The sequence below is a fragment of the Juglans microcarpa x Juglans regia genome, chromosome 6D (assembly GCF_004785595.1).
Source record: "Juglans microcarpa x Juglans regia isolate MS1-56 chromosome 6D, Jm3101_v1.0, whole genome shotgun sequence".
NCBI classification, from domain to species: domain Eukaryota; kingdom Viridiplantae; phylum Streptophyta; class Magnoliopsida; order Fagales; family Juglandaceae; genus Juglans; species Juglans microcarpa x Juglans regia.
Genome location: NC_054604.1, coordinates 26,347,032 through 26,368,752, shown reverse-complemented (window position 1 = coordinate 26,368,752; position 21,721 = coordinate 26,347,032). Strand labels below are relative to the sequence as shown.

The 21,721-nt window shown below is 37.9% G+C and overlaps 3 protein-coding genes and 1 long non-coding RNA gene across 8 annotated transcripts; 2 read left to right on the top strand and 2 right to left on the bottom strand.

Annotated features, from left to right (window-relative positions):
* The first annotated feature begins 2,123 nt into the window (after nt 1-2,123).
* Nucleotides 2,124-20,513, top strand: LOC121234473 (transcription termination factor 1-like). Of its 5 annotated transcripts, XM_041130414.1 has the most exons (4): nt 2,124-2,215; nt 2,358-4,205; nt 19,483-19,538; nt 20,003-20,513. In XM_041130414.1, the coding sequence occupies exons 2-4, from the start codon at nt 2,575-2,577 to the stop codon at nt 20,014-20,016; spliced, it is 1,701 nt and encodes a 566-aa protein (XP_040986348.1). In that variant the 5' UTR covers nt 2,124-2,215; nt 2,358-2,574; the 3' UTR covers nt 20,017-20,513. The 5 variants fall into 5 exon arrangements, 2 of the variants coding, with proteins under 2 accessions (XP_040986348.1, XP_040986349.1); XR_005934408.1 differs by having other exon boundaries at nt 2,127-4,205; nt 19,439-19,538; XR_005934407.1 differs by having other exon boundaries at nt 2,127-4,284.
* LOC121234476 lies at nt 13,655-14,831 on the top strand. The gene is made up of 4 exons (XR_005934409.1): nt 13,655-13,807; nt 13,897-13,983; nt 14,062-14,145; nt 14,222-14,831. It is a non-coding gene; the product is annotated as an uncharacterized LOC121234476 (long non-coding RNA).
* On the bottom strand, nt 15,669-16,252 carry LOC121234474. Its single transcript, XM_041130416.1, has 2 exons — nt 16,108-16,252; nt 15,669-16,016 (listed from the first exon to the last, which is right to left on the bottom strand). The coding sequence occupies exons 1-2, from the start codon at nt 16,243-16,245 to the stop codon at nt 15,687-15,689; spliced, it is 468 nt and encodes a 155-aa protein (XP_040986350.1). The 5' UTR covers nt 16,246-16,252; the 3' UTR covers nt 15,669-15,686.
* On the bottom strand, nt 18,659-19,206 carry LOC121234475 (40S ribosomal protein S30-like). Its single transcript, XM_041130417.1, has one exon. It carries the CDS (start codon nt 18,987-18,989, stop codon nt 18,801-18,803), a length of 189 nt encoding a protein of 62 aa, XP_040986351.1. The 5' UTR covers nt 18,990-19,206; the 3' UTR covers nt 18,659-18,800.
* Nucleotides 20,514-21,721: the final 1,208 nt, after the last annotated feature.

Here is a 21,721-nt window from a genome sequence, read left to right as displayed (position 1 = left end):
GAGAGTTGGGTCATTCTTATATGGCTGTGTTTGGTAAGAAATATTGCCCATAAGAAACATTTTTATTATTCACAAACATTTTATTACTATTTATTATTTTTTTATTACTATTCATAGATCATCTTATACCACCTTAACATTCATACATAACCTAAATCTGTCCAGTGGGCTCTACATCTCCTCTGGATCTCATACCACACACGAAACAACACATATACCTCTCTTTCGCAGGGTTTCTTTATTGGTTCAATCTCTCTTGCTTCTCGGACAGGCAGCGCATCGGTCTTCAGCTTCAACTGACTACCACCTAATAAGAACCCAGTGATAAATCAACAGGAAAGGAAAAATGGGAGAGAACTGCAAATCTAATTTTTCGAGAAACTAGGACCTCTAATTTGGCATAAGTCTTAAGTGTTGTTTGGTTATACATATAAGATGAGATGAAAATTAAAAATTAAATATTATTAGAATATAATTTTTTAATATAATTTTTATTTTAAAATTTAAAACAATTAATTTTTTTTTAAAATTATAATAATTAAATCAAAAACTCTACTTACAACTAGCTGGGGAAACCCCTGCGTAACCGGGCCCACTTTTTATAAAAAAAAAATTATTTTTCCCCTTCTCTCTCTTCGTTTCGTTCAGCTCCACAACTCTTCATCTCTATCTGTTCTTCAAAAATCTTTTAAGTTGCGTAAAACTAGCAAAAGAAAATAGCAAAACTGACTAGGCAGAAATCTTCGAGACGACCCAGGAAGCCGAAATCTTCCCACTCCTTTCGAAGCTGAAAGCTCTGCCTCTCCCTTCGATCCCCTGCCTACCCCATTTCGTAAGCCGTTTCATTCCCACGGCAAGCCGCTAGTAGCGCTTCCTCTTCCCGCTACTGCTCCAAGCCGCAGCACCCCAACCATCCCTTGTTTTCATAACTAAGAACAGAGCAAGCTGAATAGGTACTAAACACTTTCCCTCATATTGAAGCATCGGGCATCATGAGAGACTTCTGGTGCTCTTTATATATATATATAAAGTGAAAATCGAATGGAAAATTCGTTTAAACCCAAAAGAGAGAAACATATATAGATTTGCATTCTTAAAACATTTATATATAACAATTGTTCTATAACAATAGTTCTGAAAGGTTCAAAGTATTCCATCATGAATTCTCCTGCTATTACATTAGCTAATGATGGCTGGTTAGAGCCTCCTGATCAAAACATACATATAAAGCAAAACATTTTGTAGTTGAAGTACTACGTGGTATAATGTGCAAGGCACCACATGCATTCTCGTAGGTCAGCATTCTGAAAGGTTCAAAGTATTGGAGTGCTTCTCATGTTGAAGCATCGGGTATCATGAGAGACTTCTGGTGCGTCATTTCGTTTTTACCGTCGCGCCTCTCATCCTCTCTCGGTGAGTGGTGGGTATGTCTCCTTCCCGTTGACCTCTGGACGCACACACTTGTGCAAAATCTTGAAGGAGATGAAGCTCAGGGGAGAAGACGAAGCTCGAGAGGGAGAAGAAAACTCGAAGACGATGCTCATATTCATTTCGGTTCTCGCTTTTTGCATTTTTTTTTTCTTCATTTTACTTTCCCTCCATTTTTCCTACATATTTCATTCACTTGGTTTTTTTTTTTTTTTTTTTTTTTTCAAATTTTCAGAATGCCATGTCAGCCAGTTCCCTGCCGGTTCCGCGCTGGCAGTTGCATATAGAAGAACTATAATTAAAACCGAATCTTAATTTTTCTTCTTGATTCCTCCGAGAACATTCCATCGATATTAATAACAGAAGGATTCTATTAGTGGGCCACCCAGTGGTTACCATTAGGGTGTCCCCCAGTGTATTTAGGTATCGTTTGGATTCGAATATGAGTTGAGATGGGTTGTAAATAGTAGTAAGATGAGTTGAGAATAGTAGTGAGATTTATGAGTTAAAGTTGATGAATAGTAGTGAATAGTAATGAAATAAGTTGAGATGGATTATGAATACAAACCGGACTTAACATTTTTTTTCTTTTATTTTCTTTTCAACATTTATTTTAACATCTTTAATTGTTAAGAAAAAAATAAAAAAAATACACAATTTTATTAGTAGTCTTCCTTAATTATGAAGTGAAAAAGCCGAGAGGATCTTAACCCTAGGATCACAACACCACCATTGGAGCCGCCTTCAACTTTCTTCAGTTTGCTGTTAGTTCATTGGGCAAGTCCAGGTAAATCAATTTCTTTCAACTTGTATTCTTTCTCCCGTTTTAGTACGATCTCTCTCTTCCGCTTCATCTCCCACTTTAATTGGGACGAGTGGGATCGGCTTCAATATAGGGGTCAAGTCCTAATTTCTTTTTCACAATCCAGAGTATTCCACCTGTTGAGAGAGGCGATTTCAGGTTGCAATTAAGAAGGCTGGAATATTAGGGAATCGGGATTTAATTTTGTATCCAAGTCCAAAGACTTGGCTGAGGATGAATGAAGAAGTAGTTAAGGGCACAGTTGCTCTGAGATAGGAGAAAATCATGAAAGTAAAGACGGGAAAGACAGAGACAAAAAGGAGAAGAAGAAAAGCAAGACAGAAATGGCGGGTGTTAATGTTCTAGGGAAGAATAGCTTGACTGATGCAGAGGTTGGAAATAAAAGGGAGAGCTCTAACGGAGAAGTGTTGGAAAAGGCTGAGCCTGTAAAGAAGAAGAGAAAGAAAGAGAATAAAAAAATTAATAATGATATGGGAGCTGGACTACCGGAGATCGTAACTGACAAACCAAGTGACAATAGAGAGGGAGTTGACAAAAATCAATCTATTGGCAATCAAGGCAATGCTTATTCATATAAGAATGAGATTGGAGAGAGAAACTTAGGCGCTGTTAGTGCAGAAGATGACAAGGATGTAAAGCAGAAAAAGAAGAAGAAGGTCCAATCAGATAAACATGTTTCAGAAGGAAATGAGATTGGGGAGAATAACCTTCATGCTGTTAGTGCAGTAGTTGACAACAAGGACGCGAAGCAGAAAAAGAACAAGAAGGCCAATCCAGGTAAACATGTTTCAGAAGCAAATTGTGATAAAGGTGCCGAAGATGACAAGGATGCCAAGCAGAAAAAGAAGGAGAAGAAGAAGAAGATGGTCAAATCAGATAAACATCATGAGATTGGGGAGAGGAACCTACATGCTGTTAGCACTAAAGATGACAACAAGGATGCCGAGCCGAAAAAGAAGAAGAAGAAGAAAGCGGAATCAGGTAAACATGTTTCAGAAGGAAATTGTGGTAAAGATGCAGCAATAACCAAGAAAGATTTTGGGACCACTTATGAGAATTCTACACCTGGACGAACGTCTAAGAGAGTGAGTTTCTCAGATCGTGTGGAGGTTTTTACTTCATCTGATGGTCCAATTGATAGTAATCAGGATGACAACTTAATACGTGGCAAAAGGTTTTCACGAGAAGAAGATGAGATGATTAAAAAGGCCGTTCTAAACTATATTGAAGCAAAGGGCTTAGGTGATGAAGGCCTAAACATGGTTCTCCACTGCAAGTCTCATCCTGAACATAAAAATTGTTGGAAGGATATAGCAGCAGCCTTACCTTGGAGGCCTTTCAAGAGTGTATATTATCGAGCCCATATTTTGTTTGAAAGGAGTGAAGAGAGGAAATGTACCAATGAAGAGTATGAACTTATTCGAAGTTTCCATGAAAAACATGGATCAGAATGGAGAAAGTTGGCTGATGTTCTTGGCAAACATAGGATTCATGTAAAGGATACATGGCGAAGAATAAGATTGCCCAATATGAAGAAAGGTCGTTGGTCCCAAGATGAGTATCAAAAACTATTTGATTTAGTTAACATGGATTTGCGCATGAAGTTCTTTGAAGAAAAGAAATCCAAACACGGTATGTTGCGAGATAATATTGCTTGGGAAGCCATTAGCAACAGTTTATCCACCAGAAGCAACGTTTTGTGTTGCCAAAAATGGTATACCCAATTAACGTCACCTATGGTAGCTGAAGGTATATGGGCGGATGCTGACGACTATCGCCTAGTGGATGCTCTTTATGCCTTGGATGCTTGCTGCATTGAAGATGTGGATTGGGATAATCTGCTTGAGCATAGGTCTGGGGATGTATGTTGGAGGCGTTGGGATCAGATGCTCAAACATATTGGTGAGCATGCCAGCAAGTCATTTACCGAACAAGTTAAAGTCCTCTCCAAACGGTATTGCACAAACGTACTTGAAGCAAGAGAGACCTATGATAGCAAGTCTGCAGTTTTGTGAGGGCAATGTCCTTATTAGGTGTGTGACTGCTGTTTGAGTCATTAATTAAAAGAGATTTATCTTTCCCCGCTTCCACATGCATCTAACACTTTTTCCTCCCAGTTAAACTCAATTTCGTGATGCTCTGATACCGTTATATAATGTTTTGTGTTGTTTATATATAAACAATCAGCTGTTACGCCAGTTAATAATCAGATTCTGGGTTTGGTTTTGGGAGTTTCCCCGATTGCTTATACACGATTTTGGTGGGTGGAGTTGTGTTTCCAGGGTTAACTCCCTTGGAGTGGGTCTGATGGGCCTTGCCTTTGTGAGGTTTCACATTGGCAAAGAAAGACACAATTTGATGAAAAAAATAATAATGGATACCGTTAGGTAAGTGAGATTTAAGATAGTCAAATGGGTATGTCAATCAAGATTTAGGAAACAAGAAATAGTCATTGTTATAAAAGTAATGTAGAAATTGCTAGAAGTCAGCTGTTTAATGTTACTCTGGGACAGCTGTTAATGTTACTTTGGAACGGAGTAAAATTTGAGAATATAAAATGGGGGTGTTTTGGTGTAACACTCCAAGGGAGGCCCAAGCCACATTTGGGCCTATACTCTAAATAGACTAATCAATGATACAATTAGAGCCCTATTAGAATATTATAAAAAGCAATAACTTCTCATTCCTAAGCAAAGTAGGATCCTATACACCACCTTCCCTTAACACTTATTAATCAATATGGGGTATCACATTTAGAGACCTCATACCAAAGTTGCTGGGTGTTTAAGTGGTTAACCATTGGGTGTGTGTACCAAATCTGGCATCTTTCATTTGAATTAGACTCATGATCTATTTCAATTACATTCTGTAGAAGTTTTTGATTATTTTCTGTAGAAGTTTTTCATTTTTTAAACAGACGTTTTTATAAATTCCGCATAACTTCTTAGAAATAAGTAGGGCTGAAAAACCGACCCATCGGTTCGGTTTTGCCGATGGGTCGGTTTTGGGCCCAAACCGAAACCGATGGGTCGGTTTATTTGGAGAGGCCACGCCGGCCGAAACCGGCCGATCATGAGGGGAAAACCGGCCGGTTCGGTTCACGGTCGGTTCATCGGTTTTGGGCCGGTTTGGGCCACAGATTTTGGGCCGGTTTGAGTCACTCTATTTGGGCCATTTAAAGACCCAATTCAACTTCTTTTTGAACTCAATTTGTTATTCAAGATCATCCACATTTAGACTTTTTTTTACAAAATTTTTAAAATTAATTAATTTATTCAATTTCTTTTTAATTTTAATCATGCCATGTATATATTATTAGTAACTAATAACTACTACATATATACTACTTATATTTTATAGTCTTATTATCTTATATATTAAATTACTAATTACTAGATAAATAAAAAAAACTCCACTAGATGTTTAATACACATTACAAACAAAACTAAATTGTCTTAAACAAGTAAGCAACAAATAACAATTGTTCTTGAATAAAACTCAAAAAATCTTCATTCTTCAATTGCAGTCTTCGACTCTTCAATCATCAATAGTTGTGGTATGATGCTCCTAACTCTATAAGAAAACACCAAATAATCAATATTAATAAATTAGGATAATTAAAAAAATTAAATTAAATTATAAAAATAAATGAATATGGAAATTGAATGAGAAAAACACATTACCAGATTCTACTACAAAGCTCTCAACATTATCCATGGAGTCTTGAATATCAATTAGCGTTGACAGATGTCGCAACCAATTTTGAGTACAAATAAGTGCCTCAACAGTTCTTGGAGCCAAGGAACTTCAAAAATGATCAAGTACACGACCTCCCGTACTAAATGCTGACTCTGATGCAACCGTGGAAATAGGCATGATTAACACGTCTCGTGCAATCCTCGCAAGTATAGGATAGTTAAACTCATTCACTTTCCACTAATTCAACAAGTCAAAAGATTGGTTGAATGCCTCACAACCATCTGATAAATACCGGTCAATCTCTGTTTTGGTAGCTGTAGATCCAGAGGCAGTCGATGCTAGCAACCACTCATAAAAAAGTTGTGACTCATGATTTTCTTCGGCATCATTTGGAAGTGCAGATGACGGAGGGGAAATATGTTCTCTGCTACTCAAGGAAGAACCGAACGTAGCATTATACTCCGCATACATGTCTGATAATAATTGTCTCACCCTCGACAACAAATCTTCAGCCCAATTTTGATCACAAATTTTTTTCAAGTGAAAAGTAAGAAGTCCCAACTTCCTACGTGGATCAAGGAGAACTGCAATCAACAACAACAAATTCATCCTATCCAATGAACCCCAATACTTATCAAATTTCATTCTCATGCTTATGGTCATGCTTATCAAACAAGTATTCTCACTCTCACACAATCTAACCAATTCTTTTTGGAGCCTACAAATCTCCAAAAAATTTGTGTTTGCCGTGACATGTAAAGAACCAGAAAATCGACAAGTGGCATCATAAAACATTTTAAAAAATTTCACAAAAACTCGCACTGTCTCCCACTCGTCAGCTCTAGGAGGCCCAATGTTTCCATCCTTAAAGTAAGAAAGAAAATTGTAGTCCTCACTCTCCATTCGCCTAAAAGCCTTTTCAAATTTCTCAGCAGCCTCCAACATCATGTAAGTTGAATTCCATCGGATTTGCACATCAAGGCACAACATTTTTTTACAATCAATTTTTTCCTTTTCTGCACATCTCTTAAACTTGTCTAATCTTGCAAGGGAGGAGCGCACATATCTAACCGCATTTCTAACCATTGTAATAGCATCATCACACTCATTAAGACCCTCATTCACGACATGATTCAGAATATGAGCACAACATCTCATGTGCATATACTTCCCCTCCAACATATTCTCCGTCAAAAAATGTCTCAAATATGCAATTGTAGTATCATTTGAGCTAGCATTATCAACAGTAACAGTAAATATCTTATCAATGCCCCAATGAAGGAGGCACGATTCAACATATTTTCCAATGGTATCCCCTTGATGATTAGGGATTAAACAAAAATTAATGATTTTCTTTTGCAATTTCCAATCACTATCAATGAAATGGGTAGTTAGGCACATATAATTAAGATTTTGTACCGATGTCCACGTATCAGTAGTTAATGAAATCCTCATTCCCCAATCTTTAAATAACTTTTTAAGTTTGGCTTTTTCAGATGCAAATAGTTTCATACAATCTCTTGCAACCATCACTCGATATGGCACTTTAAATCTAAGTTCAAGCAACCAAACCATCTTCTTAAATCCTTACCCTTCAACAATTCTAAATGATAATTCATCAAGAATTACCATCTCCACAAGCGCCATCCTCACAGCCTCCTCACTATATTTATGGGTTACAAGATTTCTTAAAGAATTATCACTTTCTCCAAACCCTTCCGAGGATACCTCACCTGTCAATGTTGTTTGGTATTTATCTAAAGGCCCACATTTATGAGGATTTTTGGGACATGAAGGTAGATGATTTTGCATGGTTGAAGTTCCGTTCCTCTTCAAGTGGCAAGTGTATATGTTGCCACAATAATTACACTTGGCCTTAGGATCATCTACGGAACAACCCTCAACTTTTGTAAAATAGTCCCAAACAATTGACGGATCCTTCCCCTTCCGTTTCTTAGGAAGTGGACAATTACTACTATTAGGGGCACTTGAAGCCGGGGGTTTTGGTATTTGGGAGTTCGAATCAATATCAATTGGACTTGACGAAAAATCCATCTAACATGTAAAACCAAGAAAGAACAAAAAAATCACTACAATTGTCAATTACACAGCAGCTAGTTTGCAACATGGCAAACATCACAAATCTAAGATTCTAATCTACATTTTAGATCGCTCATAAATCTCACAACTTATTTTACTTTCAATAAATTATGAACATTTATTGTCAATAAACATCGCAAATTATATTACTTTCAACAAAACTGAAAATCAACAAAACTGTCAATAAAACACAATCCGTGAATGCACACTGCACAATCCCTAACCCTAGATTGAAATACCATCAATCTTCATCAATCTTCAATCATTGATTCACTATTTCACCATCTCAAACCAGAGAACACAATCCCTAATCCTAGATTGGAATACCAAACTAGAAAACACAATCCCTAATCCACCGATTGGTCCTCTTAGGCTCTTATCAAAAAATAAATTTCAAGAAAATCACTAATAACTAATTAGACTCATCAATCGACACGCATCATTAAATTTAAATCAAAATTTCAGAATTTTCATCCTCATAAATCTTACAAAATCATACCTAAAAAATAGAATGGAGGCTCTCGGGCTGCGCCGTTTGTCGGAGGAACGTCGAGTGGTGGAGGCTGTGCCGCTGCTGGACGGTGGACCGTTGGGCGTCAGTGAGCCGTGAGTGGCTGGAGTCGCTGGAGCCTGGACTGGTCACTGGAGTGGAGTGGACGACGCTGACTGCTGAGTGCTGAGTGTTGAAATCGAATGAGAAAGGAGAGGGAGAAAGCAACTGGGCTGGGGATAATATGCCCTAGTAGGAACGGCGCCGTTCCCTTTATTTTTTTTTCCTAAACTTAAGATGCAAACGACGCCGTTTCACTTATTTGTGAAACGGCATCGTTTAATGAATGAATATATTTAAAAAAATATATTAATATGGCGTTGGCCGGTTTTTCGATTTTTGGCTGGTTCAAACTGGGACCGAACCGGCCGACGCCGGTTTTGATAATTTACCACTGACGGCCTACTGGTTCCGAGCTTCGGCGGCCAGTCTGAGTCGGTCCCAGTCGATTTGCCGGTTTTTTGTACAGCCCTAGAAATAAGGATACATTTTGATAAATGTTTACTGCCTTGGAATCTGGAACTAATCAATCTAGAATGTTATAAAATGACATCGATTCTGTTTCAATGCTATAGGCTTTTAATTCTTCTGTGGCCTGCTATGTTGGGTGATGACATCTTTTTAACTCTTTTTGTTTCTTTTACTTTTGATTTGTGTGTGAATCATATTACCTTCACAAGGTTTCTTGTTGGCAAGTGTCTGGCACAGTTAGTTCTTTTGTTTATCCACTTTTAGTATTCAAAAATGATAGATACAAGCGCATGATGCAACCGGCGTGCAACCGGCGCGTCCACGTCACTTGTTTTATTTTTTCAGTACTGCTATATACCACCGGGTGTAACCCCGCCGCGGCCTCGCGTCTGACGTGGCAACTGCCACGTCAGTCGATTAAAAAAAAATCAAAATCCAGAAACAAGACCAAACACGGGAAGAGGAATTTCATTTTCACTACGTTTGAAGAAACCAGAGCCCCAAACCATTCTCTAGCTGCGCGCGATCTGAGATCCCTCCCACGGTCTTCTCTGCTCGATTTGAAGACTAATTTTCATCTGCATTTTTGGGTAAGAGTTCTTCATCTGTTTGTTGTTGGGTTTTTATTTTCCTGGGTTGAGGTCTCTACCGTTCTCTTTGGATTGCTGAAGTCCTTTTTGTTTGTATGTGAAAAATCTGTGCTTAAGAATCTGTTGGTGTATGAACCCCATTAAAGCATGTTTGTCTTCATCGTTACTTGTATGTTGTAGCGCTTCAAACCTGAAAGCTACCCTAATTTAATTTAATAAATTTAATAAATGAATGAATCCCAGTAATGGTTACCTCACTTGATCAGTACAGCCTATTTTGATTTAATAATCCCAGAAGAAAAAGGGTCTCATTCGAAATTAAGTTGGGATGTTATTTGGAGATTGTCATTTTGAGGAGTAGGGTCTCATTCGTACACGGCAGCAAGCAAATGATGCATTAAAAGCAATGAATGGAGAGATAACAATTTAGGAGTACAAACAATAAGTAAATCTGAAACTAACTCTGTATTATTTTCAGAATTTTGCTTATGTTTTTGTGGGTGAATGAGGCATGTGTCCACTGTCCATGGTGTTCTATTTGGTGGCAGCAGCATTTTGTATATTTTGCATAAAAGATATGTTTTTCCTAATTTTATGCAAGTTTGTTTATCTCCCCTTAAAAAATCTTTCTCCATTTAGTCAAAGTAATTTATTTTTGAGATGTAACCCAAGTACACAGGAGGCATATCTCTTTTGTATACTTCATTAATCAACAATCAATAAAGTTCACATTTGCTTATCGGGAAAATAAATTATTAATCAACAAGAAATTGCTATGAATTTCTCTTAGTAATTTCCTTATGAAAAAAAAAATCATGATGATGTAGTAGAATATAGTTGTAACCAATTAGACTTGAAGTTGAGGATCCATCCCACAAGATGCTTTCAAAATTAAAGAATATAGTAAATTCTATCTAGAGTCCTGTTTCATTCTTTCATAATTGTAATTGTAATGATGAAATCTAGACTGCGAGACACCATTGAGGAATTGCGGCATTCATTGCAACCAAAAGAGAGTGTTTTCAAGGCTTTGCAACAATCGCTATTGGAGAAGGAATAGGTATGCATATCATGGAAATTTTTGGAAAAGTTTTTGCTTTCCCAGATGTATAATCCTCTGCATCTTCATGTGTGTTTATGCATGTGGATATATCTGCTATGTAATGTTTCTATTTAAGGACTTTGTTGGATATGTACCTTGGCTACTGCTTTATACTACCTCGGGTATATCTTCAATTTAGGTGCTAGTGCTTTAAAAAAAAGAGCCACTGGAATGATTGGAACTCTACAAAGCATAATGGTGTAGTGCTAGTGCTAGTGCTAGTTGTCCTCTAAGTTCAGCGACCATGCCATGGCCTTTAGGACTACTTCAGTCATCATTTCCATCTTGACAGTATAATCCTGTAGAATTTATCTGTATTGTCTGTGAGCTATTAAGTTAGATTATTATACATGCATCAATCTTTGAGCATGCCCTTTTAATCTTTTGCGCAAGAATATAATCTGAATAATTGTTAGTTTCAACACCCATAAATACTTTTGCATGATAGTTTAATTTTTTTCCAGCTATAAAAACCCACATGTTGAATGTCAATTGGCTGTCTTGATAGTTTATACTAATTTTCAAAATGGAAAACCGAAAAGAACAGCCAAGTATGCAGACATTATCTAGCTCAAATCCCCCATCCGAGGTATGTATGTTATATGATTTAATATATCAACAACATTTGTATTGTTGACTCGATATTTTTTCCCAAAATACATCAATAACGATATCTAATAACATGTTAGGCCATACCATCAACGGCACCAAACATTCCAAATTACATGCCTGGTTATTTTGGACCAGTGCCTACATGGTCACCGACTTTTATACCATATCCAGTTGGCAACCCATTTCAACATATCATGGAACCTCCTACTCCTATCAGCAATACAAGCTCCGCCACAAGCAGAGTAGTTGGTTCAGAGGATAATAGACCTGATGGTGGGGAAACTTCAGCGCCATGTGGATCTCCACGAGCTGAAGAATGTACTGAGCATAGACCAAGTCCTACGGAACCTGATCATGATGATACAATTGAGGAGCCAAAGTCGGGAATGGAGTTTAATTGCTTTGAAGATTTATTAAGTTATTATAAGGAATATGGTAAGAAATGTGGGTTTGGGGTGATGACAAAACGAACCGAGAGGGGAGAAGATGAGTCTGTTAGATATGTCACCCTTGCTTGTGCTCTCGGTGGGAAGGCCCGGAATAGGATGTTGAATGTTGCTAACCCACGGCCGACAGGGAAAACTGAATGTAAGGCAAAGATTAACGCCTTAAGGCAAGATGGTGTGCTTCGGTTGACGATAGTACATAATATCCATAACCACGGCCTCAGTCCAAAGAAATCTCGCTTTTTCCGATGTAATAGAGAAGTTAGTGATGCTGTAAAAAGGGTCCTCGATACAAATGATTTGGCTGGCATCCGAACGAATAAGAGTTACGGATCTCTTGTTGTTGGCGCGGGTGGATTCGAGAACCTCCCATTTTTGGAAAAGGATTGTCGTAATTATATTGACAAGGCCAGACATTTACGACTTGGAGCAGGTGGTGCTGGAGCGCTCCGAGATTACTTTTTACGGATGCAGTACAAAAATCCTGAGTTCTTTTATATGATGGATATAGATGATGAGGGGAGGTTAAAGAACGTCTTCTGGGCAGACCCCCGTAGTAGAGCAGCGTACCAAGATTTTGGTGACGTGGTCACATTCGACACCACGTACCTAACCAATCGATATGGGATGCCCTTTGCACCATTTGTTGGTGTAAACCACCATGGACAGTCAATTTTGTTGGGGGCAGGCCTGATTTCCAGTGAGGATACCGAGACCTTTGTGTGGTTATTCGAGACATGGTTGCAATGCATGGATGGTATCGCTCCGAAGGCTATTATCACTGATCAGGATAGAGCGATGAAAAATGCGATCGCTCTTGTTTTCCCAAAAACCCGGCATAGATTTTGTCTTTGGCATATACTAAAGAAAGTCCCCGAGAAGCTTCGCTCATATAGTTCATACAAAACTGGGATGAAAAATGCATTGATGAAATGTGTCTATGACACCCAACTTGTTGATGAGTTTGAGAAATGTTGGGATCAGTTGATTAACACTTATAACTTACATGAGAATGCGTGGTTGCAAAGCCTATATGTTGAGCGTGAACATTGGGTACCGGCATATCTGAAGGAGTGTTTTTGGGCTGGAATGAGTACAACGCAGCGAAGCGAGAGCATGAATGCATTTTTTGATGGTTATGTTCATGCTAGGACAAACTTGAAGGAGTTTGTAGACCAATTTGATAATGCCTTGAAAAAAAAGATTGAGAATGAAAATCTTGCGGACTTCCAGTCATTTAATGCCACAATCCCCTGCATATCTAGATCTCCGATTGAAAAGAGGTTTCAAGAGTTGTACACGAATGCAAAATTTAAGGAAGTTCAACAGCAAGTCAACGGCATCATTGACTTGAATCCAAAGTTATATAAAAGTGATGGTGCAGTAAAAATATATATGGTAGAGGATGAAATTTGTTTGGAAGAGTTCACTAAGCCGGTTACCCATTTTGTGAACTTTAGTGGCGAAGATGCAGTTGCAAAGTGCTCTTGTGGATTATTTGAGATGAGGGGGATATTGTGTCGGCATATTTTGGCCGTATTCAGGTGTAACGATATTAAAGTTTTGCCAGAAATGTACATTTTAGATCGATGGAGGAAAGATATTAAAATGCGATACACATTAATCCACAGCAGCTATGATGGAGGGGAACAACGGGCAGATTGTAATAGATATTCAAGTCTTTTAAATATCTGTTATCAGATGATTACTCTCGCATCAGCTTCGAGAGAGCATACTGAGGATGCGAGTACTAAGTTATATGCAATGATTGATTTGTATCGTACCAATCAAGAACTCCCATCGATGACTCAAATTGGTTCCAATGTTGATAGTACGGTTGGTGGTTCTAGGGAAGTACGTAGTCCGCGTGTTGTGCGAGGTAAAGGCAGACCTCCATCTCTAAGGAGAGCATCCAGGATGGAGATAGACATGCGAAAAGCTAAAGCAAAGACCAAGAAAGCACCAGCAAAAGGGAAGCGTAAAGAGGTGATGATATTTTCATAGCTGCTTTTTATTTATATTTTGTTGACGAAGAAAATGAGTTAATGTAATTTTGTTTCTTAAATAATTATTAGCGGGATGGAGGAGATATCCAAGTCGCGGATAGAGGAGATACACCAACCGTAGAAGTATGCAGGAATTTATTTGGCCCTTCTGAGATGGTATATTAATAAACTTATATATAAACTTATTACAAATTTTCATTATTTCGCTATATATTTACGTTTGATTTCTAGCAGGCTGTTCCAGAAAGAGAAAGCGTGGCTATAGATGTTACTGGAACCCAACCCTGAGAGCACTTTGTGATGCAGAGTCAAGAAAGCGTAAGTGGTTCATAGCTTTTTTTTCAAGTTTATAGATGTTACCTGAAAAATATATTTTGTTGTTTATTATTTACAGATTCAATTTGGATTAGATGGATCACAACCGTTGCAATAATGGGTTTGTTGTAAAACATTTTGTGTATTGAATGTATTGTAGGGGTTCTTTTTTTTATTGAATGTATTTGAGGGAGGGACTTTGTTGTAACCATGGATTGAATATATTTTGTGTGTATTTGATGTACTTTGTTGTTATGGTTGGATTGGAGGAACTTTGTTGTGTATTGGATATATTTTGTGTATTTGATGGACTTTGTTGTTATGGTTGGGTTGGAGGAAATTTGTTGTGTATTTTGGATATTATGTGTATATTTCAGGGACTTTGTTGTAAATGTTGGGTTAGAGGAAATTTGTTGTGTATTTTGGATATTATGTGTATATTTTGAGGGACTTTGTTGTAAATGTTAGGTTGGAGGAAATTTGTTGTGTAGTTCATATATTTTGTGTATTTGAGGAATGGACTTTGTTGTAAATGTTGGGTTGGAGGAAATTTGTTGTGTATTTCATATATTTTGTATTAAAGAATTCATGATGAGTAAAGCATTGCAGAAAAATCTATATAAGCTTGAGTGGTTACCATTTTCTTTTCTTTTGTTATACTCTTGTTATGGACACAATGGTGTTGAACATTAAGGAGTATGTAGTACTACTGTTAAGGAGCATTGTTATTATTATATTGTTTTTTAATTTCATGTCGTGGCCTGCAGAAATACAGCCAACTGATATGCTAAATCCATTAACATTGGTGCAGCATATTCTCTTGTATATAGGATTTGATGGAGTTGAAACCCATTATTATCCTTAGAGGCCGTATGTTTTATCTTTGGTGTGGTGTCAGCTTGGCTCATATTATTATTAGAGGCCGTATGTTTTATGATGGTGTGGTGTCTGCTTGTAAACTGCATTTTCTTAATTAGATAAATGTGCAGACGACCTTGCTTGTGCTAACGGTATGCTAAAACCTCAAAAGAAAACGTAAACTATCTCCACTGGTTATATTATTCACACAGGATTTACATGCAACATGTTCACATTCAGGTATAGAGAAAAGCATTCTCAATACCTTGGAAACAATCCCCTGCTTGTGTTCTGTTAACAATCCCTTGGAAAGTTCTCAAGTCATATATACATAACAATATCAAATACAAAACAAAAATAGAGAAAACAACTCCAAATGCATTTCTGAAGCAATCTGTGTCAATAAGCATTCTCAACCAAAAAACATTCTAAAATAGAGAAGTGGATTATTTCTAAAGCAATCTGTCCAAATGCATTACTGAAGCATTCTGAACCAATCAGCATTCAAAAATGAAAAACCAAAAACATTACTTCAGCATTCTTAACCAATAAGCATTCTGAACCAAACAATGGAGAAAACAACTCCAAACAGTGTTGCTTTATCCATTCCCATATAACTGAACTTAATTTATTTACATAAAGTACAAAATCCAATACTTAGATACTAACACTAGGTAGCAATTAAATTACTTATAAACTACCAAGTAAAATGCAACCACAAATAAAAAAGCCCAAAACACCCGATGTAGTGTCCGTCCCCGCCTCATTACAGTTTCTTGTTCCAGAAGCACCTTCTCTCTTGTGGATACCACTATCTCTCTATTCAATACCACCAGCTCTTTCTTCTCGATTTCATCCACTCTTTTACGGAGCTCAGTCTTCATCTTTTCCACATCGTCCAGCGTCTTCTCGACCTCCTTCTCCCTCCTTAACAGATCATTGTTTCTTTCTTGAAGATGTAACTCAATCTCTTGATTACTATCTGCCCACTTGAAAAATTTACAATATGGTAATCCCTGGAAAATGCAAATTCACAAATGTTACATGTTGAACATATTCATCAATATAATTTACAAATGTTGTAACTACAACTAATGTAGTTATTACCTCTGTATTGTACTTTGGACACCCTAAGAAGGGTCGTCCTGGATTTCTTGGAGTACTTGAATATCTCAATGTCGCATCGACCTTACAGAAGCAATGTGCTTGTCCCAAAGTACGTTTTGCAAACGATGAAGAAGACATTGATGATGACGACGACGACGATATTCTAACATGATGTTTTATAAATTGTAAAAAGAAGTTTCAACCAAAGAGAGTGAGCTGCCACTTGACAGCAATGTGGAAATGCATGGCTTAAAAGAGAAGCTGCACTGCAGCAGGACACTCACAGTGGCAGTACAACCTATTCACAGCAGCACTACATGACAGATGAATGGATTGATAACACCATTTTTCCTTCACTCTACTACTCATTTTGTTCAAACCTCTCACAGAATGCAGCATGTAATGGAAATGGACATACTGATATGAAAAGTTTCAACCAAAGAGAGTGAGCTGCCACTTGACAGCAATGTGGAAATGCATGGCTTAAAAGAGATGCTGCACTGCAGCAGGACACTCACAGTGGCAGTACAACCTATTCACAGCAGCACTACATGACAGATGAATTGATAACACCATCACAGATGATGAAACTATAAACCAACACAAGCATAACACCATCAACCTCTAATTATATAATTAAATTACAAACAACACCACCACTTGAGAACAAGCACTTGCTTCCAGAATATCTTTACCCACGAAATTCATAAACTCAGAACAACAATACGAAACAAAAACCTCAAACAAATTAGGAAACCACGAATCAGTTTCTCTTCATAAAAGAGAAACTCACAATACTATCATAATACGATAAAATCCCAGATATAGAAACTGTCAATCTACAATAGAATGCTGTAGATATCAAAACCGGGAAAATGCAACCTTACCTGGGAGCCAAACTGTGTTGCTAGTGGAAGTGAGGGTATGGGTTACGTTTCGGGTTAGGGTTTCGGGTTGGGGTTAGGGTTTCGGGTTGGGGTTGGGGTTAGGGTTTCGGGTTGGGGTTGGGGTGAGGGTTTCGGGTTGGGGGTGGGCTTCGGGTTAGGGTTAGGGTTTCGATTTAGGGTTAGGGTTGGGGTGAGGGTTTCGGGTTGGGGGTGGGTTTCGGGTTAGGGTTAGGGTTTCAGGTTGGGGTTAGAGTTTCGTTTGTTCGTGGGAAGGGGATTGAGAGGTGGGTGGAGAAGACGAAGGGTCAGACCAGGCTTCGTGGAGAAGACGAAGAGATGTGTCTGAAAACCCAGTGAGACGATTTCAAGGGATGTGAATGGAACCACAGCGATGAATCACGAAGAAGAAATCAAGAAAGACTTGGCTTCGTAGCGAAGACGAAGAGAAATGAAGAGATTTCTCGGTTGGTGCTTCGTGGGATTTCGTGGGTTGATGGAAATCTAGCTTTCGTGGGTCGTGGCTTCGTCGCGAAGACGAAATCTACGTTTATTCTCAGAGGAAGACGAAATCTAGGGGAGAAATTAGGGCTTGGTGCAGATGAAAGTCTGAATCGTGGAAGAGAGTGTTTATTTCTCTTTCGAGAAAGTGTGGGTTTGAAATGAAACCAGGAAGACTGAACGAGGGAGACGAGGACCCCGTTGAAGACCCGTGCCCAAAAAAACTTAAACCGAAAACGACGCCGTTGTATTTTGCCACGTTGGATGCGAGGCCGCGGCGAGGACGCGAGGCCGGTTGTCCCAAGCATTTTCCTTATTTTTTCCTTCCTCTTCCTCTCCATTTCGTTCCCCCTCTCTCCCGCTCGAAATTTCATTTCTCCCTCCCTCCATCTCCATCTCCATCGGATCACTCCCTCTCCCTTGAAGACGCCTAGTGTCCCATGCACGTCCTTCTCCTTCAGGAAACCAAACAGGTATGGCCCCCCCTTATGAGCAAAGAAACCACCACTGCCGCAAACCTTCAAGCTTCAATGAAGCATCTCCACCTCGTAGCTGCCGTCACTACACGTGAATCCCTTCAAGCAAGGCAACTCCAACCGTCTCGCAAGGCACTGCTTCACATCGGAGACTCCATGAAAACAGCCCAGCCAACCTCCCCGTTGCCATTACTCCTCTGTTTTAAAGCGCCAAAACAGAGCAATTTTATGCTCTCAGCCCAGATACCTTCCACGCACGACCACCCATTTAAAATCGACGCCAACTGCACCCAAGCCACTGTAAGCCTCTGCTTCACGTTGGCTTCAAAATGTACATCTTTTTTTTCTTGATTTGGTCTTAAAGCAATATTTTTTTTTGTCGTCTTCAAATGAAGTTAACATCTTTCTCAAAAGGACTAGATGGGATCCGCGTACCAAACTGTGGTTTTAGAATCAATGCGAGATGGGATTTGAGAGTGAGAGAGGGAGAGAGAGAAGCCAAACCCAAGATTGCGGAAGGAGTGTGGAGCATTGGGCTTAGGAGGTCGCTGCCAAACGACGATGACAACACACTCTCTCTCAGACGCTAAGCTACCTTTTGTCTGCTTTTGTTTTCGTGTTTTTTTATTTTTTTGAAATCTCAATCGGCACATCCCATGCATTTTCAAGTTTTAAACCTCAAGAGAAGTCTTGAACAAAATAGAGTCAGATTTTCAGTATAAACTACTAAACTGAAATGTAGTTTAGCTACAAACAAAATATAAGAGTGCGAAACTGGTGCTTCATGATCAACCACTGCTTCCATAACCAAACTCCTCATACAACAAGCTGCTTACTTCTCTGAAGAATTGGGTCCACACTTTTTCCCATATCCAACTACAGCGGTGACGAAGCGACGATTGTACTGCATACGCTTGTGGGCGCGGCTTCGCAGCTTCTTCTTCTTGTCCTGCTTGGCCACCTTTGGAGTCTGACCCCTCACCTTTCCGGCACATGCCAGCGATCCGTGAACCTTATCCATGAATTAGTTTGCTTCTCGCTGTGATGGAACCGCTAGCAAACACTTGACGAGCGAGAGGGATCAGACCCTGAGAGGCTAAATGTGTTGTAGCTTTGTTCTCGTGTTTTCCTTCTGGGTTTGTTTTATTTTTTTTAAATAATATATACATATATATCGGCTGACGTCACGATTTCCCAACGGTTCCCGAACCCCGGTTGGCTGTAGCAGAATTGTTTAGTATTATACATTTCTCTTTAATTTAGGTGTTCTTTTGTATACCTCATGTTTACACGGGCTATGCCTTTTTCATTTTTATCAATAAAATTTACTCCTACTTATCAAAAAAAAACCTCTCCTAAAACTTAAAAAAGAAAAAAGATTTGTGCCAGAGGAGTAGGTTGCCCCCTTTCCCTCAGATAGGTTTTTGTATAAATCATCGTTGGACTGAACCACTACAAGCTTCTTTGCAGCTGCTCGTCCGTCGATTGAACTATACCTTTGAGTATCTTTGCAGAATGCACAAAACTGTCTATCGAGGATATGGAGCATCTTCTTATGAAGAGCCACTCTATAAGTCCCTGGGTACTTGAACTTTATAAAAAAAAGGAGTCCCTGTGTACTTGAAATATTAATGAAGAGTCGTTGATCTTTTACATGCTTTGTGAATCATATTACCTTCACAAGGTTTCCTGTTGACATGTCTGGAATGGTTAGTTCTTTTGTTTATCCACTTTTAGTATTATACATTTCTCCTTAAATTTGGTGTACGTACAAATAGATAAATAAATATTCTGGGGACCTGGAAAAACTTATGCTCACCATTATGGTTGGTCAATTTGCACACAGAAGGAAACTCCATTCATTTTGCACAAATGTAAATGATGTGAGACGTCTTTTGGTTGACTGCATGAATTACTATTGTTTTCTCCCTGTAGACAGGCTTTCTAGTTGAGTTGTATTTTTTTTCTTTATCATAGAAATTCAATTAGGAGTTGTCTATTCTGTTCTTAAACACTGGTAGAAATTTACCACAGGTTCATCTGATTGAGAGTATAATTGATCAAGTTGAGGGAACAGTGCATGTATTCTGGGTGCAGCCAAGAGTTTTGACCGTCTGAACATTTGGTTGGAAAAGGTGCAAACAGCTTTGATGTCCATGGGGGCAGAAACACCTGATCTTGTTGCATCCTGATTTTGTTATTTGATATGATTATGCCCATTGTAACAATTCCTTGACAAAAAAGGGGGAAATTGCATGGCCAATCGAGGAAAAAAAAAAAAAAAAAAACTGTTAAATCGCTTGGTCGGTAGGCCCAGTTGTATGCTTCCTTTCTTTTGCCTGAATCACTTTCCTGGAAGGAGCAGCCCCCTATACTTCCAGTTGGGAATCATCAGTTCTGTGGTGGCATGACATGCTTAGAGACATGGTGCATCAAATGAAAAACCAAAAAAAAGAAAGAGGGGCTGTTTGTACACATTACAGTGGCAACTGAGACTTTGTATTTGGAATTTTTCATGGATACAATTGGGATGTGATCGTCTTAATGCTGTTGAGAAGTGCATTTGCTTTCATAGTCATCATGTTTGTATTTTTTAATAATATTTATTTCTTACTGTTGCTCGCTTTTGCTTTTTGGTCTTTTACGTTGTGTTTTATGGGGGGCTGGTAATTAAATTGCCGTTACTTTGGCTTTAATTTGGCTTGCAGCCTTACTAGTTGTAAACGTTGGTTTCTCATAACTTTTCCTTACTGTTTTGGATTTCAAGAAGCTTTATTGCTTTAACAGTTTCTTCAACGTTTTTTAACGGGCTTGTAGTTGTTTATATTGGCTTATTTAGTATATGTTTTTCCGTTTACGTCCTTTAAGATCTGGGTCACTTTTTGTCTAGTACATATTCATGTATACTAGCAGTAGGGTAACGTCAAAGGGACGTTTGCCTAATTTTTTATTTTTTATTTTTTTTTATCTAGTAATTTAAGAAAGTATTTTTTAATGATGTTGTGAATTTTTTATTTTTTTAAAAATGTTTGTGATGATTAAAAAAATATATGAAAAAAATGAAAAGAAAAATAAAAAAATAAAATACACATTCAGGACATATTTTCAGGCTACTTTTCCATTAGCTGTAACAGTTCTCTTTAGCTAATTAAGAATATTATCATATTTAAATTATGTTAAAATTCTAATTATTTATATAGTTATACTTTTTTAAAAATATTTAACAAATTTCATCATTTGAAAGATTAGTATTTTATAAATTAAATTTGATAATTTATTTATGATATGATATTTATATGTTAATTATCTATTTTAAATTAATTTAAATCAGTATTTAAATTTTTACCATTAGATCAAGTTTGGAGAGTTAAGATGAAGGGTTAGATTTAGGCCTCGTTTGTTTTCAGAAAACATCTCATCTCATCTTATCCCATCTAATCATTATAACTTTCCCAACTTCCAATACAAAATAAAATAAACAATTCAACTTTTTCAAATCCCAAAATAAAAATAATATTAAAAAATATATTTTAATAATACTTTATTCAACTTTTTAACTTTAATTTCATCACATCTCATTTCTGAAAACAAACGAGCCTTTAAATCCTAAAAAGTTTCCTTTTCGTCACGCTTTCTCTTTCTTCCTCTCTCTCATTCCGCTCAGCCACGTCTTCCCTCTCTTGGCCTTTTTTTTTTTTTACCTAGTGATTAAGGAAGTGTTTTCTAATGATATTGTGAATTTTTTATTTTTTT

Bases quoted from the DNA above. Each gene is read 5' to 3' on its own strand.
- LOC121234473 (XM_041130414.1), top strand. From the start codon at position 2,575: ATGGCGGGTGTTAATGTTCTAGGGAAGAATAGCTTGACTGATGCAGAG. The intron at 4,206-19,482 runs GTATTGCACAAA...GTATCTTTGCAG, and splicing joins GTTAAAGTCCTCTCCAAACG to AATGCACAAAACTGTCTATC.
- LOC121234474 (XM_041130416.1), bottom strand. From the start codon at position 16,245: ATGTCTTCTTCATCGTTTGCAAAACGTACTTTGGGACAAGCACATTGC. The intron at 16,017-16,107 runs GTAATAACTACA...TGCATTTTCCAG, and splicing joins GTCCAAAGTACAATACAGAG to GGATTACCATATTGTAAATT.
- LOC121234475 (XM_041130417.1), bottom strand. From the start codon at position 18,989: ATGGATAAGGTTCACGGATCGCTGGCATGTGCCGGAAAGGTGAGGGGT.